The sequence below is a fragment of the Platalea leucorodia genome (genome assembly GCF_965183815.1).
Source record: "Platalea leucorodia genome assembly, chromosome: 2".
NCBI lineage: Eukaryota > Metazoa > Chordata > Aves > Pelecaniformes > Threskiornithidae > Platalea > Platalea leucorodia.
The window spans coordinates 73,617,089-73,642,909 of NC_138824.1; the positions used below are offsets into that span (position 1 = coordinate 73,617,089).

Sequence of the window (25,821 nt, forward strand, 5' to 3'; positions counted from 1 at the left end):
ACTCCTGTGAAATGAATTTAATATCTGGTCAAATGGTTAATATTTTCATGTTAACTCTAAACACTACTAGAAATCATCACAATTGCATTTAAATGACAGTGCATTCTGAAAGTTCAAAACTGATTTCACACTAAAATTTTAGTTTTTCCAAATCTGACATACACAAAGTACCCACTCCTGGAATTAGAGCATGAAAGAACAGTTTAATCTCTGCTATTATCAAACTAAATGGGAAAATATTTTTCAGCTTTACTGTTAAACACTGTTGGAAAAATTCGTTTCACACTTTACCTCCCCTCTCCTGTCCTGCCATGGGTTTGGGCTCAGCCTCTCTTCTATATCTCCTACAAGCATGCATTCCTCTCCATTTGCAGGGCTTCCTGTAGAAGTAGCATCTGATGGGGGGGCTGGCGATGAAGAGGGACATTCTACTGGTGCGATCATACTTGCAGGCATCAATGCTCCAACAACTGCATCCCTGAAATCATTTCGGACAGGTTAACATAAACCTAATTATACTCCCTTGTTGAACTTAGAAAAAATGATTTAACTTGTCTTAATAAAATAAGGAAAGGTTTCCAAGCTCTGGAATTTAGAGAGCAGTTTATTTGCATTCTCCTTTCAGCCTGATGCTTAAATACTGTGTTTTAAGGCAATTATTTTACATGAGTTCCTCTTCAGAAATTTTAGCACAGATACTCTGTTCTCTACCAACAACAAGGAGGGCACTGTAAAGTTTTATTGTTCTTTCCACCTTGCTCCCCACTGCTTCCTCCATATCATCTATCATGATTTACTTACACTCCTTGTACATGATTTACTTGAGCATTCCTAAATAAACAATTTTTTCCCCAGGCACTGGGAGCTTCTGTAAAGAAAACATAACAGCATAAAGCTAACATCAACATCAAAAGAAAACTTAAATGAAGCTTAGGCCTATCCTGAGGAGTCCAAACTTGTGAAACAATTTATACCTGACTAAAGAGACCCTAACAGATGGTAAGCTATGTCATCTTTTGCTCTGCAAAAGACAAGAATGTTGGCATGCCTACCTGGCATACATGATTTGTAATGCCATCAATATATGAGATAATGCCTGCTGTTTGGCAACGTTCCCATCAAGCGATAGGAGAATCTTAGCAAGGGAAGGGCGATTCGGCTTGGAACTGTTTGCCCCACTGATTTTGTTACTGGCAGCAGAAGAATCTGCATCTGAAGGAACACCTGAATAGAGGGGAAAAAAAGAGAAGGTGAGCTTTTTTTTAATGGTGTACTATGTAACTGAAACTGATTTATCTCATTTCTTAAGTCAGAAAGAGGACTGTAAAACTAAGTCTACAGTAGATTCTTAAACTGCAGTGCCTAGAGTTACAACATTAAAGTCAATACGGAACTTTTGCAGCAAGGACTTTCATAAAATAGTGTTCTACCTTGTTACTTACTCATGAAGATTAAGGCAATATAGATATAAATATTTTGGTGATCAGCATCTAAACCACGTTTTACTTACACAGAAATTTCTCAAATAGCAAGAATATTTATTATATTTATTAAAATACTAATCAAACATTCTATATACGTAATTTTTGCTCTTTTTTAAATACATTGCCTTGTTCATGAAGAAGCTTAATTAGCAAAATGTTTGGTGCTTTTATATTCAACACAAAACATTGCTGTTTTGCCTCCCTAATTCTTAAGTCACCCACCTTAGAAACAAAAGGTAACAGTAGCATCGAGAATTATAGCAAGATGTAATATGTAAGATGACCAGTATTACAGTAGCATCCATCTACCATTACCTCCAAAAAGCTCTATCCCATATTAAAGACAAAGTCTTTACGGCATTTGATAAAGCATGTTGCATTTTAATTTCCTGAAGAACAACAAAAGTTCAAACTAGTGCTACTTCTGAACAAGTTCTTTACAACTTCCACTTTCGGAAGAGGTTTTGTTGGGGTTTTTTTGAGAGGTGTGTATGGGTTTTGTTGTTGGTTTCTTGTGGTTTTTTTAAACCACATTTTTCTTTTTGCACTCTTCTATCACCTATTAAACCACACACACAACTAACTCTCCAATGGCATTAAAAAAACAACGTAAGGCAATAAATACCAACCAAGATAAGAAGCACCTAAAGGGTCCCGCGCTGTCTGGAAAAGTACTGGTTCATGAACAGATGGTGTAGCTACATCCACTGTTGTCCATGCTACACTGTGGGAAGACCCACAAGCAACCCGGGTGATTTTCTGGCCTTCCAAGCCCTGGACAAGAGTGGGCTTTCTATTGACTGTAGTAGTTCCATTGCCTTGTTGCCCATGGTCATTGTCACCCCAAGCATAAACCTGCCAGTAAAATTTCCACATATTACTTTGCTTCACTGGTTGCCTCATTTAATTGTTTTCTTAAAAAATCCCACAAAGGAATATTAGTGATTTGTACTATTAATCTAGGACAATTCAGAGAACCTATTGCTGTGACTTCTTCTGCCCCCATGAAATAATGCAGGTATTATCATATATTAAAAGAAAAAAAAAAAAAAAACCAAAAAAAAAAAAAAAAACAAACAAACAAACAAAAAAAACCAGCACTTTATCAGATGATTCATAAATTATTGCCAGTTCATAAATCACCAGTTGATTCATAAATTATCCAATGTTCACAGCGAACAGTAAGTTAGAAGAATTAGTTGCATAGTAATTACATTTGGGATCTGAATCAATACTATGATAATGATAATGCTGGATCACAGCAGAAAAATCTGTCCAGAATACTATGACTGCCTCAGCATTTCATGAGTGAGAAGCAGGAAACTGATCATGCAGATAATACTTAAACTACGGAAGTATTACAAAAGCTACTATGACAACAACATTTAAATTCCAATAATAATATGAAACCTAATATACTTTAAATTACAATCATGCTTATATTTATTCAAGACTTTAAAAAGCAAATAAATATCACTAGAAATTTTTATTCCATTTAATCAGCATCGATGCTATTACACTCTTCAACAGTTTAGTTTATTCCTTTCTGGATCAAGGAAAAAGGGGAAAGAAGGATGATGCACAACATACCTGCCCAGTGTCAGTAACCGCTAGACAATGGAGTGCGCCTACAGCCACGTGCACGATCTTTTTACCCCTTAGTCCTTCCACAACTTGTGGCTTTCGTACATGTACATCTGTGCCATGGCCTAGCCTGAAGTAGTCGCCCTTACCCCTGCAACAGATAGCAAATGAAAAATTCAAGACAATTATATTGCTTACACGTTCCTCTGTCAATGCAGCTTCCTGAACCAAAATACTTCCTTTATCACTGGGATTAAACACAAGCACCAACTAACAAATTCTTCAAATTTGAATTACAAGGGCCTAAAAATGAGGGTAACTGCAGTTCTGTGACTCCGTAACTTTTCACTTCAGTATAGAACAGGCATCATTTATGACTATTTTTTGTATGTAGTGCCAACTGTGATTACACTGAATTTCCTCTGTTGCAGAAACGTTGCAATTATAAATACCTAAAAAATTGATGTGTTTTGATAGACTTGGACAGATTTATACTACTGAGGACAGACTTAACAATAAACAGACCCTTTGACAAGTATAATCACATGAAAAAAATATACGGGAACAAACATGGTTTTAGAACTGAGTTTTTTCACGCTGTTGCAAGCCTCAATATAGGTTCTCAAGCCTCCATAATTTAAATTCTTCTGAAACTGTTATACACAAACTGCACTAAAAGTATACCATATGCAAGAGTAATGTAAACACCTGAAAATGCCTCTAAGAGTGTCACTAAAGAAGAAGAAAAACCCTGAGATCTCTTCCACTGTTTTTTTAGTAACCATTCACTCAGTTCTGCTGCTTACTACCACCAACACCAATTTTTCTCAATTTATGCTGGAGGTGAATGTGATATATAGGACTATTGCCTACCTAAAGTTATAACACAGAAGTTGTGATTTTTTCCTCAAATCAGTACAAATTCAAGAAGATAAGAATAAAAGTTTAGAAGCAACTCAACCATTTTAAAGCGCAGACATGCACACCTGAAACAGACCCAAAAATCTCCTTGTAGTCCTGTAATGTCATGAAATAGCTGTAGATTTTATGACTAGATATTACAGTGTTAAGACTAACTGGGGGAAGGAAGGAATAAACAAGAATTTTGCAAAGAGTTCTTAAAGACTGACAAATTCCCTTTCCTCTTACTCCTTTCGTCACCACAAAAAATTAACTTAAAAGAGGGAGGAAAGTGAGAGAGACAGTTTCCAGTGGCCACTCTGAGAAGCGACATCTCCGCTAAAAGCTCTTCTCCCTATTAAAAATAGAAGTAACTTATAAAAATGGAAGTTTTCTGGATTTCTCTTTGTATCATTCATCAATTGCTGACAAATAATAAAACAAAAATGACCATTTTAAAGTCTTCTTAGCTTTGATACACATCAAACAGGTCATAGTCTTATTACACAAGGATGGGGTAAGACCTTGATCTGGTTAGAGCTCTGAAGTTGACCTGCCATACAATAAGCTCTCAAATTTTACAAAAGGTTTATAAACTCAAAAAGCCAGGTTTGTGTTCAAAACAAAGCAGAAGTGAGCAGACAAACAGAAGAAAAATAAAAAGTGTTTCTGAATAACCCTCAGTAATGATTCCATACCAGTTCTGGCTTTGAGGCATCATTACTGACAACTCAGTGGCCTTCTGAGCAGCAATGAGCTCTGCAGAGACCCTGTGTTTCCAAGGAAGTTCTTCCCATCTCCTCTGAACTCTGGCTTACTTCCTTACTCTACTATATCCTTACTCTCTCAGTCTCTGCTTTAGCTGTAGGCTAAATACGCTGAAGTATGATTTTCAGGTTCTCTTTTTCCCCACTCTACTCCTAAGTCTTGAATTAATATTCCTTTACACACTCCATTGCTCCCAAGAGAGGGAATGATCTTCTCCTTCCTCCAGTAGTTCAGTAAGACCCAGGCATCCTAACAGAGTACAATACACAAGTGAGCATGCTACAAAACACAGTGTTAGAGTAATTGAACAGATCACAGCTTGTCTCGAAGAGCTGCCAGTTTAAAAGACAAAGCACACAGATCTAACGCACAGATAGAGTTAGGGCAGTCAAATGGCAATAAATACAACACATACTTAGCGATTGCTTTGTTAATATTTTCTGGCAAATGTAACATACCATGTCCACACCACTCCCGACTTGGTCAGTGCCAATGAGAACTGTGCACCACACTCAATCTGACAAACGCCTTGGCCGTTCAGTCTTTCAATGTTCTGAGGAATGTTGCATCCTTCACTTCCTCCTCGGCCCAGTTTTCCAAAATCACCATCACCCCAAGAAAACACCAAACCTAACAAACACCAAATTGCAGGTCAAACAATGATCACAGTATTCCCATGTGCTAGAAAGCTTCTGGAACAAGATATTCCTACCTTCATCTGTCAAAGCAAGAGTCTGAGCATCTCTGCTTCCACAAGCAACCTGAATGACTCTGTGGCCAAGGAGCACTTTAACCTACAAAATAAAAAATTAAGCAAGACATTTCAAAGAAATTATGTTTTAAAAACCTTACAGACATTTTCAAGCTCTTATGACTGATGTTGTTCATTGTGCCCAGCCTGAACATGCCATTTAGCAAAGGCCTATCAAGCCTTGCTCACTCAGGATCCAACATAGCTCCATGACAGCAGTAGCTTCCAGCTGTGTATCAAAAGAGCACTAGCCATTCCACATCACTTCCCAAGAAAAAGAGAGAGACTGGATCTTTTTGGCCTTTCTGAAATAATAGCTTGCCTGTTATTAGAGGTATCTGTACCAAAAACTAATTTACATGACTCCAAAAGGATGTCTTCATACCGCTTTCATGGTTTATGGCTTTACTTTAGCCTTATTCTATCATTTATTAAACAAACACATTTGCATTTCATCAGAGACAAGAAACATTTATTTTACCATCTTAGGCTTCAGCTGTGTGGTATTATCTCCATGTCCTAGCCTTCCATACTCTCCAAGACCCCATGTATACAGTTCACCACTAGAGGTAATGGCAGCACTGTGGGAACTGCCACAAGCAATATCACGGATGCGTTTGGTTTTCAATGCCTCTATCAATCTGGGTTTATCACAATTCCTAGAGAAACGAGTAAAAAATTAATTGCGTTAATTACGAAAGAGTTGCACAATATACACCAACCTTCATAATCCAAAAATTTTTGTGTAGTAACTAATAGTACCTAAAGATAAAATAAGATGCAACATTATGATTCCAAGACATAGTCTTTAGTAGCAACATAAACCTAAAGTTTACACTATTTTAATGTACTTTGAAGTTTATTTAAAGAAATATTTTAGGTATATGCTACAAACCAGGTGACAAAGCCAAAATACCAAAGTGATGGATCCATTAAAAAGTGTATATTATAAAGTGAAAACTGATATCTTGTCATTGCCCAAAGTTGAGCTATTTGTCAGAAGTAGTTATTTCTCCACTCTGTGGACACAGAGCCAGATAGTAAGATTAAGAGATGACACTCCCATCCCAAGTTTGCTCTTACGAGAGAGAAATTAGAACTGGAATTTACTGTTAGGCTTCTACGAGAGTACTGGAAACTTTTACTATTCATATGGTACAATATTCTCTAAGTTCAGGGAAGTGTTTCAACTCCAGGTTTTCTAATATTAACTGTGTATCAGAGCCACTATTAAGGTTTTATAAAATTATGCACAGCTTCCAGAAAATTTGCTCTCATGAAATGCCCAAGAATTCCAAGTCTCACTTCTGATAAAATTATAGAAAACATGAGGCAGTTGAACAATAAACAACAATACTGCTCTAATCCAGACTTTCCCTTTCATTGATCTGACACATATACCCTTATGAACATGTATTTGTTGTCATATATTAACCATCTGAGTTGAGCATTGTAATTTTTATGTATTCTGAGCAGAATGACAAAGATTTCCCCATGGGCTATGTTTATTGTTTTGTTTTTGTTTTTGGTTTTTTTTTTTTTCTTTCAAAACATTGTTCTGTGGTACACACAAAGAAAAATCCTGAGACATTTCAAATTTTCCTCAAAGCTGTCCTGCGGAGGATTAAACTATGTATTATTGAAAAGTGTAAGAAATTTATTTCTGGCTAACAAGTTTGTAAACAGAAGTCTAAAGAAAAGGGTTACAAAATACTCTGTCAGGCTTACATTATAAATTGTTACAGCTCAGGAATGTAGAACTGCTATGGTTTTACACCTCAAGGCACCTCTGTAAACCCTACCTTATAAAAGTAACCAAAAATGTCCAAAAGTGCGCCTTTTCATTAGTGACATTCAAAAATACTATGAAAGACTTTATCCACTAAGTATGTTTCCAATTATTATATTAATTGAATGCCTCCTTTTTAAATGACTGAAGACTGCTACAAATTCTGCACCATATATTGACATACACTGATGAAAAAAAAAAAAATCTTTTCACAACACGATTTTTTATTCCCGTTGTATTAAAAATCCTGTCATTGTCAATAGCGGTGGTCAGCTGTGTTACATGCAACACAAATGTTCTCTTACTGAAATACAGACAAATTTGGTATCCTTACATTCGACTGAAGTGACCAAGTTTTCCATCATCTCCTTCACCCCATGAAAATACCTTTCCATCAACAGTTAATGCCATAGCATGACGGCCACCTAAAAGTGTAAACATAAATTTAAATTTTCAAGCTTTCAAGCAGGCAGCAGGTCTAGGAAAAATCTCAGAAATTTGACACTGCTGTACTTCTACAATGTAACTGTATGAGCCTTTCAACCCAATAGATGTTACTTATTTTCTTCAGAGTTTTTATGTGATTTAATTTAAACACAAAACTTTTCTGGGAGTATGTTTCCTGGCACATCAAAAAAAAAAAAAAAAAAAAAAAAAAAAAAAGAAATAATCACTCAATTTGCTATTTTCAATGCTGCAAGAAAAAACAAAACCAAACCCACTACTTAGCAATATTCAAAAATGAAAACAGTTTCTTTGGATCAGACTGAAAAACTATTCAGAAGTTACCATATTTGACTTCCAGCAAGTAAGAAACTGTATATCGTCTAAATTCATAGGTTTTAGTAACAGAACCATTAGATTTAATCTGACATTTTACGCAACAGACAGAATTTAATAACCTGTAATTATTTTTAAAACTTTTAAAAATATCCGATATGCTGGGGCATCACAGCACCCAAGAAAATTTCAAAGCAACTATTTTCAGGCTTAATATGCTTGTTTATGTATATAAGAATAACAATAGTCAGTACCTGAGTGAACAGCCACCTTCTTTACCACATAGTTACTAAGAGCTGTAATCTGGCGCGGAATAGGCACAGTTCCACTAGATATTCCTAAACCCAGCCTTCCATTTGTGGCTTCTCCGCAGGCATATACTTTACCCTCTACAGTCACTAAAATGAAGAAAAGAAGTTTGAAACATCATTTAGGTTTCACAACTCGAAATCTGTTTCTGCCCTTAAATAATTACATTTATTTTAAACTTCTATTACCTGCAAAAAGGCTTTTGGATCCTCCAGCTACTTGTACAACATTCAAAGCAGACAGGGTTTCAGAAAAGGAAGGGACCTTTATCTAGAGCAGATAGGAAATAAAGATCATTACAATACACTTTAAAATTTTATACTTTAAAAAGAAGAGCTATTCTGAAATGATAAACCAGTTAGTCTAACAGGTACCTTTTTTTTTTTTTAAATACATTAAACTCCCCATTATTATTCAGACACTTCACACATACCAGTTAATATACACCAGGCAAAAGAGAGAAACCAAGAAAAAGCATTTAATACTGAAACCATAATAAATACAAAACCTGAGAAAAAGTTACATGTGATATAAACAAGGATTTTCCTTTTAGTAAAGTTGTCTTTAGAAAACTGAACTCAGTTTTGAAGAAAGGCACAACAGCAAAATAAACCTAGTTAAAAGTGTTAACCAACCCACTTCAAATCAGCATACAGGAACACAAAACCACAACCGAGTTTTCAGTAGCAAAATGCTTCAGCAATCTGGATTAGAGATCAGCTCAAAGGGGGAAAAACAACAAAAAAAACCACCACACCAGAAAAACCCAGACAAACAAAAGGGACCAGGAAACCTATTTTCTCCATTACTACAAAGAAGTCTTTGATCAAGTTGTATATATACATAAACAGACATCAACAATCTCTTTTCAAGTGTTTTGAATCAACATACATTCAAACCTGGCATAACCCCTTCCATAATAAAAGTAAATATTTAGTTATTTATTTTTATGCAGCTAAAGAGATAAAGTTTCTAGCAGACTTCTTCATTTCAGTATATGGGGAAAAAAGTTTGAAGGACATTTGAAATGCCTTAAATTAGTTTTTGAATTACTATTCTAATTAATCAATTTATGCATTTAATAATATTAATACCTGTTAAGATCTCAAAGATAAAGTGTGTAAGTTCATGTTAGCATGTTTTTTCCACTAAAAAAGTTTAATCTTTACAGAATCAGTTCATATCTATAGAGGTATCTGGTTTTGTTTTTTTTTTTATCCCCTCGCTTCCTCCATTCAACTGTCCTATAGTTCTCCCCTTTTCTAGGTGGGGGGGAAGCACGTCAATCGAACAGAGCCATAATGCTGCCTTCAACATGCTTGGAGCAAGAATGAACTGAAATCTGCACTTCTGCACTTAAGCACTGATGGCTTTATGCACCAACAAAATACAGGATGGAGAATACAGTAACGGTTAACTTTTTGGTTTCTTGAAAGGCACTTTACGGATACAATTGCATACGTTTTATTTACAGTATGAATTAAAGAAATGCTCTCCTAACATACTTTTCAGATTAATGATATCTTAAATTGATTAAACATTTGCCATGTATCTCCCACCTTGCATTGTGTTAGCCATTACGTATAAATGGCTGCACACAGGGCTAAAATTCCTCTCGTATTACACTGAATTGTAATCAAGTTACACCAATCAAAAGATTACAATCCAACTTCTTTTTTTCTGATTACTGCACCAGCTCCAGGTACAGGTAATACATAGAAAAGTTCACCAATATCTTCATTTCATGCACGCAAACTCAAAAGGAACAGAATATGTATAGTGCGCTACACATTTTTAGAACAATTAGTTCGCTATTGTCTAAAACAAATGATTAAGTGGCTGCTAGAAATCAAACTGGATTTCAGAATAATAACCAAAATGCAAATTTTCTCTAATTTTCTACCCACCGTACATCTACATGTCTTAACAGAAAAAAGCCATTAAAACCTACTCTTTGTAGCTCTTGGTAATAAACTTTAAAATTATGATTAAATTTAAATTAATTCTGAGTCGTGTGAGACCTGCACATTTTATTTTTAGCCATGTGTGTTTTTTACTAAAGTATGAAAACAACAAACATACCTTGGAACCTTTTAGCCCTCCCAATTGGTCTTTGTCATTCAGTCCCCAAACAAAAACTTTGGTTCTTATTGTAGCTGCCGATTCAAGCCCAGCTGCCTTCTTTCTAACAAGACTGAACATATTGAGAAAAGAAAAAAAACCAAGTCAGTTTAGCAACCTGCATGCTATAGCATAGGCACCTTTTTACTGTATTTACTGATTTTACAGTCTGGAACAATTTCAGTACTCAAACTACAGCACCACAGTTAAGTGGTGGCTATAACAAACAAAAACCAAAAAAAAACCCAGAATGTTTTGATGAGCTGTGGGAAATATGCACATGCCACATACCAAATATAAACACATCAAGCTTTTAGCTAGGTGTCCTGGTTTCAGCTGGGACAGAGTTAATTTTCCTCTTAGTAGCTGGTATAGTGCTGTGTTTTGGATTTAGTATGAGAATAATGTTGGTAACACACTGATGGCTTAGTTGTTGCTAAGTAGTGCTTACACCAGTCAAGGACTTTTCAGCTTCCCATGCTCTGCCAGGTGCACAAGAAGCTGGGAGGGGGCACAGCCAGGGCAGCTGACCCCGACTGGCCACAGGGCTGTTCCATACCCTATGGCGTCATGCTCAGCATATAAAGCTGGAGGAAGAAGGAGGAAGGGGGGCACGTTCATAGCGAGGCGTTTGTCTTCCCAAGTAACCATTACGTGTGATGGATCCCTGCTGTCCTGGAGATGGCTGAACACCTGTCGACTGATGGCAAGTAGCGAACGAATTCCTTGTTTTGCTTTGCTTGTGTGCGCAACTTTTGCTTTACCTATTAAACTGTCTTTATCTCAACACGTGAGTTTTCTCACTTTTACCCTTCTGATTCTCTCCCCCATCCCACCAGGGGGAGTGAGCGAGCGGCTGGGTGGGGCTTAGTTGCCAGACACTAGGTTTTCAACGCCAAGTATACTGAAGAAGCTGAAGAGTTGTACAAAATGCTATCACCTCCCCAGTGTGATAAACTTAAGGAAGTTATTTATCAACAAATGACCTACTTACAATTCTGACAAACTAAGATACTGATTTCTCTTTACTACCATTCAACCTAATTAAGTTGCTCTTCTTAAAATAATCTCCTGACTGGAATATATAGGCACTAAGGTTCTTTATCATTTCTCCCCTGCCCCTCCAGTTACCTACCTCCCAGTGTTAGCTTTATCATCATCCTCTTCCTCATTATCAGAAGCGAGGAAAGGGACTGCAGCCAAATCTTCATCCTCTGCACGTATGCGTCCCAGTATGCTGAGGCCATGTATTTTGCAATCAATCCCAGAGCTTCTGCACTGCTTAATTGCAATCTCAATATACCTGTGGTACTAAGAAGAAAAAACTAAATTACCATCTTTCGGGTCCTATATAACTTTGTAAAACATAGGAAAGAATTAGAACTTTTGCTTGACTTTGTCACCTTAACAAAATGAATCTGCAACGTTAAATATTTGGCTTTTCAGCCCTACATAATTCGTACTTTAAGAGAAACATATGGCCTCATTAATTTGAGAATGATTTTACTTCCCATCTTCTAAAAATTCTTTACACATTCCTCCTTGCTGTTACTGAAACAGATCGGAACTACTATCCAAAATAAGCTTTATCACCCACCAAAATTATCCCCAAATTTAAGTTTATTGGGATGTCTTCTTGGTTCATAGGTATATTGATTTACATCAAAAAACCTAAAATATCTTTACTACTAAGGCTAGTATAGAGTTACACTGTGATTATGGTAAAACTTACCAGGATAATTAACTTTACTAAACTGCCAGAAATAGTGCTAATTTAGAGGAAAAATAAAATACCATGTTTTAATAATCAAAACAGTTCTTTTCATCCACCTCTTACAGAAAAATATTTTTCTCGTGCATACAAGAGTAATTCTCACACAAACTTCACTTACTTCTGTACAGTCACTGAGAAGAGGCACTGTGGTGTCTGTAGGATTTATATTGATTGTCTTTAGCTCTATAAGGTTATTTAAGGAATTCCCCCCTAGAAAACAAAATATGGGAAGAAAAACATTTTAAGAGATGGTGTTTGTTTCATAAACAGGCACTATGCACCTTAAATAGATAACTATATTAACTGAAACCAGATAAATACCTACTGTTGAATGTACAAAAAAAATATTTTTCAGACTTCTCAGAGAACATACACATACCTGAAACTACAACTAAAGAGGGCATGTAACTGCTGTCTGCAGGGTCCACTATCATCTTTAGTCTGTGAACAAGAACATCTGGAAAAATCTCCAAGCGAATCCAGTGCTAGGGGAAACACACAGAATTTTGTTTTCAGACAGTACTGTTAGGATCATGGTATGGTTAACAAGAATAAATGTGTGTTGTTTTTGAAGAAAGCATGAAAAACATTTGTGAATGGTACACAACAGCCGCAATGCATGGAAACTGGCCAAAGGAAAATGACCTTGTGAACTTCTTGCCTGTCCAAGCTCCAAATACAAGACAAACAGTTGCAGCAAATTATCTCACCCAAGAGCAACACCATTGAGAAGACTGAGAAAGCACAATACCATTGGAGGTCAAGAAATGATTACAGCCTGTAGACAACCCGAAGGAAGGGTATTTGGGAATATTCTCAGCATGGCCATCAACTGAGCATCAAAACACACCGGACAGAAACCTAGCCGCAAATCCCAGTCCTTAGACTGGCCACAGTGCAGTGCTGCAGGCCAATAAAACTGGTACACCATAAACTAAGGAACAGTACTTGTATGGTTTTATAAATGATTTGGATGCAGGAGTCGAATGTACATTAAGCAAGTTTGCCAATGACGCTAAACTAGGAGCAGCTGTGGACTCCCTCAAGGGTAAAGAGGCCTTACAGAGAGATTTGGATAGACTACAGAGCTGGGCAATCACCAACCATATGCAATTTAAGAGCAAGTGCCGGATTCTCCACCTGGGATGGGGTAATCCTGCTTATGCATACAAACTGGGGGACAAGAGGCTGGAGAGCAGCCCAGCGGAAAGAGATGTGGGAGTTTCGGTTGGTGACAAGTTAAATATGAGTCAACAGTGTGCCCTGGCAGCCAAAAGGGCCAACAGTCTCCTAGGAGGCATCAAGCACAGCATAGCTAGTCGGTCAAGGGAGGCGATTGTCCCACGCTGCACTGGTGTAGCCCCATCTCGAGGACTGTGTGCAGTTTTGGGCGCCTCCATATAAGAAGGACATCAAACTATTAGTGTCCAGGAGGGCAACCAAGATGGTGAAAGGCCTCGAGGGCAAGACTCATGAGGTCACTTGGTTTGTTCAGCTTGGAGAAGAGAGGGCTGAGGGGACACCTCATCAGAGTCTACAACTTCCTCAAGGGGGGCAGTGGAGAGGAAGGTGCTGATCTCCTCTCTCTGGTGACCAGCGATAGGACATGACTGAAGCTGCATCAGGAGAAGTTCAGGTTGGACATTAGGAGAAGGTTCTTCACTGAGAGGGTGGTCAGTCACTGGAAAAGGCTCCCCAGGGAAGTGGTCATGGCACCAAGCTTGTCAGAGTTCAAGGAGCACCTAGAAGATGCTTTTAGTCATATGGTTTAGTTTTAGGTAGTCCTGCAAGGAGCAGGGAACTGGACTCGATAATCCCTATGGGTCCCTTCCAACTCAAGATATTCTATGATTCGCGCAACTGAGGGAGTGCTTGGAGACTTTTAGCTACTGAGAGCATAGGTGCTTTTCGTATTGCAACAACCTTACTTAAGTAAAATATAATCAATGTGATTGTTAAGAACAATTGTCATCAGTTATTATACTGAAAAGGCAATTGTAACCATATAACCAACTACAGAATAGAATAATTACCCTGTATTTCAAAAATCACACAAGTTCCTTATAATTCACATTAAATAATTAGAAAGATGAAGCACAGCTTTAAAAAAAACAGGCACATTTACTATGAAGAAACATAGTTTTGTACTTCAGATGTCTGTTTTTACTACTCTTCTATCTTACATGAAGGTAACAAACAAATATATTTCACTAAGGTAAATACTTATCCTCTTAAGAAGAAAGTAAGCCAGAATAAACCAGGTATGGCTTAAAGTTACCTTTCCTTGTGAACCAGAAGACTGCCAGCACTGCTCACTACCATCAATAAGACGTGAAGCCTGATTCACAGAGGATGAGACATTCAAATTCTTAACTATTCTTGACCAATCATCCAGTAACATTCCCCGCTGGCTACTATGCCGTCTCTTCAGCTGCTTTCCAGAACGCCCACAAAACACCGGAGACTGACCTGCAGGATTAAGTGAAACATTAAGTGTGTACCTCTCAAAGAAAATTGCTTTTATTAAACCCATAAACAACGTGAAAGGAAATATAACAAATCAAAGATTTCAGGTATGTAATCTAAAAGTAGAATACAGAAGCATGTCACATAGGTATGGTAATACTACTCACACTTAAAGGGCATAGCTCAAGATTCTTTTTTTTTTTTTTTTTTTTTAAAGGAGTTTCAAGCACTTTACCTGACTACAAGTTTTCATACCTGTCATTTGGGATAGTCACACTTTCTATTCTTACAGTTATGGTTGATTTGTAACAAGAAACCAAGCATAATTTAGTAAAAAAATAAACATTAAAAAATTAAGGAAAATTATTCTCTTCAGGAATGTAAGACACTACAAGTAATTCCTAAAATTGAATGATAAAACATTACAGGGGCATGCAATCTTTAAACTGACGGAATCCTTAAAAGACTAACATTCTTGACTAAATAGCCACTTGAAAGCGTCCTTCCTTTTGAAATAAATCAAAATTTATGATGATACATACTTCAAAATACAGGCCCACAGCACATTAATTTTGTACACCACCATAGCATATGAAAAATAACAAACTAACCCTCAACAGAAGTCCCTTACAGGAGAATAGACATAGGTAAGTTACAACACTCAAAAATTCCAAATCTTGTTCAAGAATTAGGTGGGTTTGTGAGCTGTTGATTTCCTTCCTGTAAAAACCCACTTCCACTTCCCTTCACTGATCTTTGTGGCTTCTAGACAGCCTGACTAAAAAAATATTGTAACTCCTCTAGCCTATCCAGAGCAACAGGAAGGACTACAGATTCACAACATACTAGCTGTACAACCATATTAACTGATTTCTTAATGGAAAGTCTTTCTTGCCCTTTAGACAAACCACCATACACATGTTCATGATTTCTAGCAGGAAATCAGTTTTATTCATTTTCCAAACCAATTAGACTGGCTACATGTAAATATTAAGAGGTTTAGTCCAGATGCCAGCATCACCTTGCAAGTACTAGGAATCAGACTGATTTTTAAAAAGGTGGAGAGAAAAGAAATAAAAGCTAGTGTCAGGTAAGTTTTGCATAATAATGCAAAACCCAAAAGTTTTGGAGTTAAAATGGCTGCACCTGTTCCTGCCCTAGAAACAAAAAATTCTGATTATGAGTATTTCAAAAGGCTTCCCTTTCCTACCACACCTCTCTGGAGTCTCCACATCATGGAGCAAATGAGGCAATAGCCATCACACACTGATAGGCAAAATTGTTGAAGAGCAACTGAGGTGTAAGAAGGTATCTTAAGTATTTCAAGCTGCACTTACCATCATGAGGATTCCATTCACCTACATTTAAGCTGATAGCAAAAGGCAGGAGGATTAAAGAATTATACTTCTTACTCTTGGCGTAGCTGAAAACTCAGTTCTGACATAAAGAGTTACTGTCAAGTAGCCATATTTTTTAAACTTCTTTAACACTACAAAGAAAGCTTAAGAGTTGATGTTTTGGTGTAGTGCACCACGTGCAATTGTAGCAGTGCTATGATCTGCCGAAAATGTCTTGTTGTCTAGACAGTCAGTCTGAACACTAATTCTTCATTATGTTAAGGAGCTGAAATTTAAAACTGTTTTTTTAAAAACAAATTCAATGCATTTTAAATTAATCTAAGAAACACTTAGATTCTGAAACTTACCTGGTTCATTTATTCTGCCAAAAGTATGTCGGGTGTTATGCTTCCTGGTTTTAAAACAGGTTTCACAAAAGTCAAAATCATCACAGTTTCTGCATTTGAATCTAGGCCCATTGATAGGAAACATCTGACAGCCATCACACCTGATTTCACGAAAGAACAATGAGTAAATATATTTCCAGCAGTTTTCATGGTACAAGTTAATTGTAACACCAGTCAAGATAATGGAATCAAGACAACAAGGCTAAAGGATAACCCATATACATTAAGAAAAATGTAAATCATCACTTACGTGACTCCAGGATGAATGCTGGGGACCAGTTCCATTTCTGACAATAAGCCAGTCCAATGAGACTGCTGAGGAAAGTCTACAATGACATCTTTTCCATTGGCACTAAAAGCTGTGACAAAAACATGCAGAAAATACCATGTGTTGCAAATCTCCATAAAATGAAGCAGAAAAGTGACCAGTGCAACATCAGAGCAGAAACAGGTAATAAAAGCAGCTTTCAAAAGCAATCTTTTATTTTAATGGAACTACGTATTAACCTAATCAGATAGCCTGGAAAGGGACAGATTTTTTTAAAGATATATATTATTCTATTTAAATTCCTTGGCTCTGAGTTTTGTTTTTTGTTTTTGTTTTTTTTTTTTTTTTTAAACAGTTCCTGAAGGGAGAGAGTACTTCTAAGCACATATATAGTATAACCAAAATCTGTACCTCTTTAAAGAATCTATGCCCCACAGATTACTTCTATAACATCCCTTACAGCTTGACACTAGTGCACCCCACTTTCTCCTCACTTTCATATGAAGTGTTCAAGTTAGATTTACTTCTTAAAGGAAAACCGTTTGTGGTTCGTCCAAAGTATAAATGAGAACTACAAGAGGAAGCTGCACAGATTCTTAAAGACCTTCCTTTACCGTATGTGAGTGGAGCGGCTCAAAAAGCAGACAAACACACTAACAAAACGGGCTGCCACAGAGTATGTGTCTATAAATTCATCACAGACATCAAATGCATTCTATACTCTCTTATCATCATGCAATATTCCACAAAACAGTGTGATTTGTAAGTGTGTCTAGAAGATTCTCTCCTTAAACACTGCAGAAAGTCTGTGTGGTTTCCAGTTTTATTACCTCCCCATGCCCCATTTTGAATATACATTACCTTTGACAACTCCCACACTTCGGTGAGTAACTGATCCCCATTTGTATTTGGGTGTGGTAACAGAGCTTTTCACACGCACTTTGTCACCTATCTTGATATGAGAGGCCGAACTCTGCGGTGGGAATCCTAGCAGTTGCAAGAATAAATGCATGATGAGTGGGTTTTTCCCCTCAAAAAAGAAATCTCCCTTAGTGAATCATTCAGTTTTTTATTAAAAAGCAGTTAGCAATGAACTTACCTAAAAGCTCAACATGGATATATCTGACCCAGTAAGTACCACCCTTTTGTTGCCAATCACACTGTACGTTCAGGTCATGCAATCCATCTCGATCCAATTTAATAACTTTGCCTACATCTCCTTCACAAACCTCCTCATAGGTTCTGCAGCACCTAACCATCATCCCCACCTAGGGAAAAAGAACAATAGAATGCCATAGCTATGTAAAGACTTTTGTACCAGAAAGAAAGCAGTTTCAGTATAGCTCTTCATCATCATGCTTACCTGAATATTCTCCCTCACATACACAGCATAGTCATCATTACTTAAGAAATCAGATCGTTTCTTATAGGTCTGGCTCTCTGTTACAACAGCACCACTTGACTGGAAAGAAATCCAAAATAAACATATAACAGTTACAAAATTTGTTTTCAATTCAGATAAATAAAATTGTTAGCAGAGACTGAAGAAAACCCATCAAACCACACACACATATAATATCCAAGTTGCATGCCAAAATGGGCAAAATCTTCAACAGGTCAACTCACTATAGGGCTAACATTTATGATCTACTTTAAACTAAAGTTTAGTTTTCCAAATGACTTGCCAAGGAATGCAGCTGCAAATTTTCAAAATGTGTGAAACAAACTGCAAGTTGCTATTATGAAATCTGCTTGCCAAAGAAAATTAGAACAAAGAGGATTTGTGAGTGTTCTAGTCTTGCAAACACACATTCACTTTCCACTTCTTACAGTACTTGTTTGGAGAGGAAAAAAAAACAAATAAAACAGTGGGGTGAATGGTAATCTCCTACCTAAAGTACACTGCTAATTTTTTTGTTATATAATATAGTGGGATTTAAAGTATTCCCTTAGAAAAATAAGCTGACAAAAAAGACAAGATTGTAGTTATCAGAAATTATTCAAGAGTTTAACTATTGCATTCCAGTTGTAACGAGAATTTTCAGAAAACTTTGTTCTGTTTTGAGCATTAAATGTTTTTTCATTTGAGGCAATATATAGCACAGTTTCTCACTGCAATACTGATAAAGACATAAGAATTCAACGTCAATTTCCTTCAAAATACAATGCATTTCTTTTGATTACAACATCCCGCATGTGCCAGTAAACTCAACATGACTCCTTAAAATAAATAAATAGAAATACAGAACTCATTTCATTTTATTGGCAAATCCTTACTGAAACAGTTCCTGAAAGTCAACAGAAGCCTAATATAAATTCACACTAAAGCCATCACAATCAACAGGCATTGTAAAGGTCATTTTATCACCAGTAAGTGAAAACAGTTTTTCAGGAAAAAGTTAAGTTATTTCACTGACATCTTTTTACCATTTATTCACTAATTCCTCAGTCATTCCTTACAGCTAACATACAAAAAAAATAAAAAAAAATTTAAAAAATTAAAAAAAACCAAACAAACAAACAAAAAACCAAACAAACAAGGAGTCCTTTACAAATACTGCCCCAAAGCATTGACTATTTTAAATGAAACTTAGACCAGCTATCAGGGATACTTATAGCTACTACCACTAGTGAAACATCTGCCTGCGTTCCACTCTTCTCCTGTGCTACTCAAATATTTACACATTATACTTGAATTCTTTTATGACACGCCTTAGAAACATATGGCAAACGTGGTCCTTGTTACAGTCCTGAAAGCTCGGGACAGCAGAATGTCCTTTTACTCTAACCAAGTTCATAAAAGGAAAGAATTACAAAATTTGCAGCCAGCTAGCATGACTTAGGTTTTAGTAAGTTGACACTTACCACAGGGCATGCAGCTTCAGCTTCTTCCACCTCCTCTGCTATCTCCTCATCTGAATATTCATCAGAAATAGTATCAGCATCAGAGAGATCCGTAATTTGAACATCAGGGTGATCCAACAACCAGCCAACCAAGGCTTCCACTCCTAATACAGAAAACAAACTCAGTCCGTCTCTAAGGGATACTCTGACATTCTTAAGACAGTATCCAAAAAGAAAAGTAACAATTGCTTCCTTGTAAGAGTGTTTTAATCTGCTCGCAACTTTCCTTCTCCTTCTAACATCATTAATTTAACTAAATTAAATACCTGGTAATCCAGAAGCACTTCCAGAGGTTCCAGACAGAGATTTTAATGCAAATTCTATGTTTTTCCTAGGAAATCCCATTTCCATAAGTTGAACTACAATGGGGAGGGGTGGAATTGGAGATTGCTTGCGTTTCTTCACTTTTGTGGGTCGGATATGTTGCACTGTGATGGGTGTTGTAGCTTCACTAGAGCTGCAGTCTTCAAACAATGGAGTTGATGGATGTGTAGACTCTACAGCCAGATACTGGCATACTGCCAAAGCGGCAGCCTAAATGAGAACAAATAAATCAGTCCAAGTAAAACAAGCATATTTAATATGTTTTGTGTGTGTGTGCCTGAACTCAAAGGTTATTTGCCGAAAAGGGTTCAGTTTTTAAACCTATGGCTTAACAAGTTTCAATTGGAATGTGAATTTAAAAGACTTATTTAGGTTATTTATTAGCAGAAAACACAGACTCTACCTCAAGCTCCTGTTTGTCAAATATTGCTTTCACAGGTGATGGTTGCGTAGCAGCTGTCAAAAGTTGCTGTAAAAGAATCATGGGAGGCTGAGGTCCTTCAGGAGACATATCTCCTATGTCGGGAGAGGCAACTGCTCCATCCTCTTGAAACAAAAACATTATTTTAACCAAAACCATGTAATGTAAGTCAATCGGGAGACTTATTCTGGGACCTATTGGTTGATAAAATATATTTATTTCTCCCATATTTCTTCTCCACAGGAATCATGTATTTAAGATTAAATCATGTGTGCCACAATCTCCGTACAAAAAAGGCAAATAAGAAATTTGTAAATAAACAGTAGTTTTACTAAAATACACCTAGAACATGGCTAGCAGAAACTGCTCAGTGGACAGGGAATTTGCACAAGTTCTGAGTTCACCTTTTTACAGTAAGATTATTATACTAGGTCCTTCCAGGATAAACCACTTTATATAGACAATTAACAATCTCATTGATCCCCAAAACCATGGTGCATACTTTCTGGATTGAATCATTTCCCCCTCTAATATATCTCTGGGGAAGAGACCCTAGAAGTATTCATTGCCCCTTCAAAAGAGTACACCTTCTTTGAATCAACTGGCTCACAATTCTGCAACTTTTGTATTTGATTTTGTATTCTTATTGGCATAAACATTCATGTTTCCTAAATCTTTACTGTGGCTATCTCAGGAAAGTGTCCTCACTCTTTATTAGACTTTAACAAAAGGAAGTTCTTATATTTGAAACAAGAACAAAACAGTTAATACTCCTCATGTACTTATGCTGTTCTGGTTAAAAAAAAAAAAAAAAAAAAAAAAGTGGATGGAGTTTTTTCCCCCCTTAAAAACTGACGGTAGAAGTAAAACCATGTTACATTCCTGGGAAAAAAAATGATGATGCTGTTGACTTAAAATTTGGCAACTGACAAAACCCCCCAAAATATGTAAATAAACTGAATATATTAATATATTTAAAGACATTACATGCTTCACAAATGCCTGAAGAATTAATATAAACTATAAGGGCATCAATAGCTATCCTGAAAGCTGACAGAGCCATTTTCTTTATTTTTATATGTGGAATGAATGTATATAGAGAATGAATTCAAATTACTAAAACTACAATTCTTTACACTCCTTTTAAGATTATGCTTAAGATACTGTATCCTGGTACGTGTTTCACTGGAAACTGCAAAACACTTGAAGTAAAAGGAATAGCCAATTGAGAACTCATACTTTAAGCTTTGAAGCAGAAAAAGAAACCACTGCAAAAAACCCACAAGTTTTTTAAAATTACTTACACAGCTTACTAACTATAGAAGACTTAAAAATTTAGCTAACTCCAATATTTCAAGCTTCAAATGCTTGATCCACTTAGTTTTCAAAACCTAAGTTAAAAAGTCAAAATGCTTTTAACATATAAGGTTAAAACATTCCTGAATTTCAATTTTTAATTTTTAGGCTCTAGAGGGCAAACCTAATTTCTAGCCTCTAACTGCCATCAGCAAGGGTTACAATCACATAGTCTATCTACCATCTAAACAAACAGCAGCACACTCAGGTTGCATTTCAGAATACCTGCAGGATTTAATGCACACTCCTGAACAGCTGGCTGAGATAAGATCTGCCTTAGTGTGTCCTGGTGAGAAAGCAGAGCTCGGCCTGCTTTCAGTATGTACAGCTTTAATTGCTGGCATCGCAGTAGGTCCAAATCCACTTGACCTATCAGAAATATTAAGCAGCCATCAGTGCTGGGAATCTCTTGTATTAGAGAAGAAAGGATATCATTCATACAACCTCAGCCCAAAAATCAGGTTACATCTTAACTCACGGTGTGAAAGCTTGTGAAATACTGATGGTATGAGCTAGTTTGAACAGCACCTGGATAAACAGTCTGCACACATTCTATGACCCGTGATATTAAAAACACCACCTTCCTACTTTTCATACCCTGGACAATCATACAGCTGATATATAGCACAGTAAGCGCAGTAAAGATGTTATATGCATCCAATATTAAAAAATTCAATACAAAAGTCCAGATCCAAACCTTATTTACATTTTCTCACCAAAGTAAAAACGGTATTCCACTTACAGTGCAGAGTAATTCATCTCCTAGTTAAACTTCTCTTGTAAGTGCATACGATTCAATGTTGACTAAGAAAAAAGGTAAGGTTCCAGAAAACCCTTTTTCTTATGTATGCTTGCTGTTATCAGTATTTTTCGCACAGCATATCCAGCTATTTAAAAAACAAAACAAAACAAACAACACAAATCCCAACTGTACCTGAAAGACCCTGATTGGGAGACTTCATTCTTTGTTTTTCTATTTTACTTCCAGCCAGATTTACTAGTTGAGCCCAAATGGATAGCATAGGTTCAGTGAAAGGCAAGTTGTTCACATTAAAAGCCACAACTGGAAGCTAGACAGTGGAGGAAGAACCAGACAAAACAAAAAAGATATAGGTAAGCTTTTTCAATATTTTACAAAAATCATTCAAAAGTTTCAATGGTTATTAACCAAAGAAGAGAAAAAGTAGCATTTGTCTTATTGCTCTTGACCAGGAACAACTGGAGAGGATTTCTGTTCCCTGCATAGCTCCTAAGCCTGTATTTGTGCCACCCAGTTGCAGGTCTACTTGGTGAAAAAGCAAGACAGAGCCAGGAAGAACTCCAGTCCCTGAAGCAGACCAGACACTTTGACTGTGCTTTCACTAAAGCCATATCAACCAACTTGAGATTAAGATTCAAATGAAAACACCCAAGAGTTTCTACATTAGTTAGCAAATCAAGTTAAATACAAATAAATAAGCTCCTCTCATGTAAGGGCCATGAATCACATTGTCATGACTTGGGATTTTACCTCAAGTCAAAGGACTTCAGTTCAAATCCCTTCTCCTTTCACCTCCTCAACAAATGAGGACAGGCATTAAAGGCCCTATAGGGTTCACACGAGTACCATCTTAGATTTGCATTCAGAGCATTGTATGTGTTGAATGTTGATGTATTTACCCAATGAAGAACAAATATTTTCTTTGCACCATAACAGTCTAACCATACCCTTCCCTGCATTAAAGCCTCAATAAAATGAACTTACTGGTTTTAGTTGATTCAGAGGGCACACTCTACATGTTCGCATGTCATAGAACTGTACAGTGATTTTCCCTTTTGGGGTGATGCGTGTCACTGTGCCTTCTCCAAATTCATCATGAAGTACTTGTCCACCCAGTCTCAAGCGACTGTCTATGCCACCAATCACCGCTAACACTGCCATTAGTCCTCCCACCTCTGGATTCTCAGTGTCAGGAAAGTAGTCGTCCAACAGAGCCTAACAAAGAACAATAAAATTAACTGTAGGGAGAAAACATATTTCTATCTGCTTTAAAATACAAAGTTAATCACACATACTTCAATTTAAAAATTACAACACGTAAATACATATATATATATATATATATAAAAAAATAGAAAAATGGTTTCAAAATTAAGCTTAATATTGTTTACAAACATTTAATATTTATAATTTCAAAATAAATACTGCTATAAAAATGAGCTTATTTTAAAACGTGGAAACTACCCCTTCTGACTGTTTTCCTGCAAAGATGTGGGTGATGGAGGTTAGCTGAGAGTTGATGTACTTGTTTATGAGTCCATTCCACTGGCTGAGCGAATGAAGCGTCCTCAGCAGTGCCACTATCTCTTCTGCTAAAGTACTACTGTGAGTGGCAGTTAGAGATGCTTGAGGCCTGGCCTTTCTCCTTCTCAGAGTAGATTCTGGAAAGACAAAGCAATTGCACAACAGTTATCAATTTAACGCACACATTTTCTATACATAAAAATAAGCCACTGAGGGAAAATTCCTCTACCTCTGAGTAGTGGGATATCAGAAGAACAAGTACTAAGCAGGCTGCCTAAAAATCCAAACAGTTTTTCCACAAGAAATTTCATGTCTCTTGACCTTTCATTTTTATCCCAGGACGGAAGTACTGCTTTCAATAAATGTACAGCAAGGATCTAAAAAGAGAACAAAGTTAGTATTATTCCATTCTAAGTCACCAAATATTAAAGAAATTCTCAAACATATTAAGTACAGAAGAAAGACATTCTAAGTTAGCCTTCCTTTGTAGTTCTTTCTATAATGCTGATTTCTTTCCAGCTGATACTAGAGCTACAGATCTTCAGTTTGTTAAAGGATATTTTAAAAGAAGTCGTGCCAGTTCAAAGTCAGTAACAATTTCATTGGCACATTATATTAGTGAATCCAACCTCTTCAATACTCAGGACGTGAGACAAACACGCACTGGGAAACAATGTAAATGACTAAAACACATAGGAAAAACAGGGATACAGAATGGGAAGGTTTGTTCAGATTCCAGACCCAGAACTTAGTACTAAGATGTATTTCAGAATGAAAGTTTCCACGTGTTCTGCAATGAAGGTATGACACCCAAAAGCAGTTACTGTGAAACTAGGGCCTCCAACACAGTACAGAAGGAACAGGCTGGCATCTCGAAACTTAGACAGTGCAGGACTGACGAGGAACACAGGAAGGTGCAGTGCTGCAGTATCAACGAGCAAATGGGGTTGGACATTCTGAACAGGAGTGTTTCAGGTTTTGAGCTTCCTCATCTTCTACCCAGACGACCAGTACAACACAAGTGACCAGTAACAGTGAAGAGATCTCTCTTCTTGTAAACCTCTGTCAATAACGCGTCTTTCTAAAACTTCAAGGTCTCATCTTTTTCTTGTTATTAAGTTAGATGCTGGTACACAAGGAATGCTCATTTCTCTTGAGTATTCCCTGAACAGCACAGATGACTGTAATGCACTAAGTCCTGGATGATGACAGAAGTCTCATCATATTAAAAATACTTGCAAGAATTTGCTGGAAGATCACACAAAAATGCATGGGCCTTTATGATACAAGGCTTTAGTTAAAAAATGCTGATGCCTTATTGAGGAAAAGATTAAGAAGATCTTTTGATCCCCGAGCCTTAAAACTTGGAAGAGTTATTCCATAATAAGGTTGCTTTTCAATCTCATGAAAAAGGCACTACAAGTTGCTAAGGAAAGGGAAAAAGAAAAAGAAAAAAAAAAAAAAGGGAAAAGGGACAAGGGAAATACAATACCAAAATAAGATGCAAAGATGCAGCTTCTTAAAAGAGACTGTAATTAAAACAATAATAACAGTTTACTATGGAAGGAGGGACAGTAGATAATACATAATTTGATAACTTAAATTGTAATTGCACATTTTTCCTAGCCATCTTTTTGTTAATTCTATTCTTTATTCAACTTTTTGGAAACATTATATGCGAGTTTCTGGAATACATTTTTGGAACACTGTTTTGGCCTCTCATCTGTACAAAACTTTCAGGCTTTCAATAGAACAAGGGAGTCTGTAGTACCCTGAAGGCTCAAAAAACTTACA

General features: G+C 36.7%; 1 protein-coding gene across 8 annotated transcripts in view; it reads right to left on the minus strand.

Moving 5' to 3' along the window:
* The window catches only part of HERC2 (HECT and RLD domain containing E3 ubiquitin protein ligase 2), a 116,399-nt gene that overhangs the window by 32,724 nt on the left and 57,854 nt on the right, over positions 1-25,821 (minus strand). For all 8 annotated transcript variants that reach the window (XM_082303852.1, XM_082303849.1, XM_082303850.1 and 5 more), the window contains 28 exons: positions 24,257-24,404; positions 23,968-24,164; positions 23,488-23,718; positions 22,678-22,813; positions 21,969-22,112; positions 20,370-20,512; positions 19,909-20,176; positions 19,604-19,746; positions 18,102-18,200; positions 17,838-18,006; positions 17,600-17,725; positions 16,721-16,829; positions 16,432-16,571; positions 14,539-14,729; positions 12,640-12,745; positions 12,379-12,470; positions 11,622-11,797; positions 10,448-10,559; positions 8,554-8,635; positions 8,311-8,454; positions 7,611-7,701; positions 5,969-6,146; positions 5,449-5,530; positions 5,195-5,366; positions 3,075-3,219; positions 2,114-2,339; positions 1,053-1,224; positions 292-478 (listed from right to left, as the gene is read on the minus strand). In XM_082303852.1, coding sequence (XP_082159978.1) covers positions 292-478; positions 1,053-1,224; positions 2,114-2,339; positions 3,075-3,219; positions 5,195-5,366; positions 5,449-5,530; positions 5,969-6,146; positions 7,611-7,701; positions 8,311-8,454; positions 8,554-8,635; positions 10,448-10,559; positions 11,622-11,797; positions 12,379-12,470; positions 12,640-12,745; positions 14,539-14,729; positions 16,432-16,571; positions 16,721-16,829; positions 17,600-17,725; positions 17,838-18,006; positions 18,102-18,200; positions 19,604-19,746; positions 19,909-20,176; positions 20,370-20,512; positions 21,969-22,112; positions 22,678-22,813; positions 23,488-23,718; positions 23,968-24,164; positions 24,257-24,404 — 4,209 coding nt within the window. The remainder of the gene's footprint in view (positions 1-291; positions 479-1,052; positions 1,225-2,113; positions 2,340-3,074; positions 3,220-5,194; positions 5,367-5,448; positions 5,531-5,968; positions 6,147-7,610; positions 7,702-8,310; positions 8,455-8,553; positions 8,636-10,447; positions 10,560-11,621; positions 11,798-12,378; positions 12,471-12,639; positions 12,746-14,538; positions 14,730-16,431; positions 16,572-16,720; positions 16,830-17,599; positions 17,726-17,837; positions 18,007-18,101; positions 18,201-19,603; positions 19,747-19,908; positions 20,177-20,369; positions 20,513-21,968; positions 22,113-22,677; positions 22,814-23,487; positions 23,719-23,967; positions 24,165-24,256; positions 24,405-25,821) is intronic.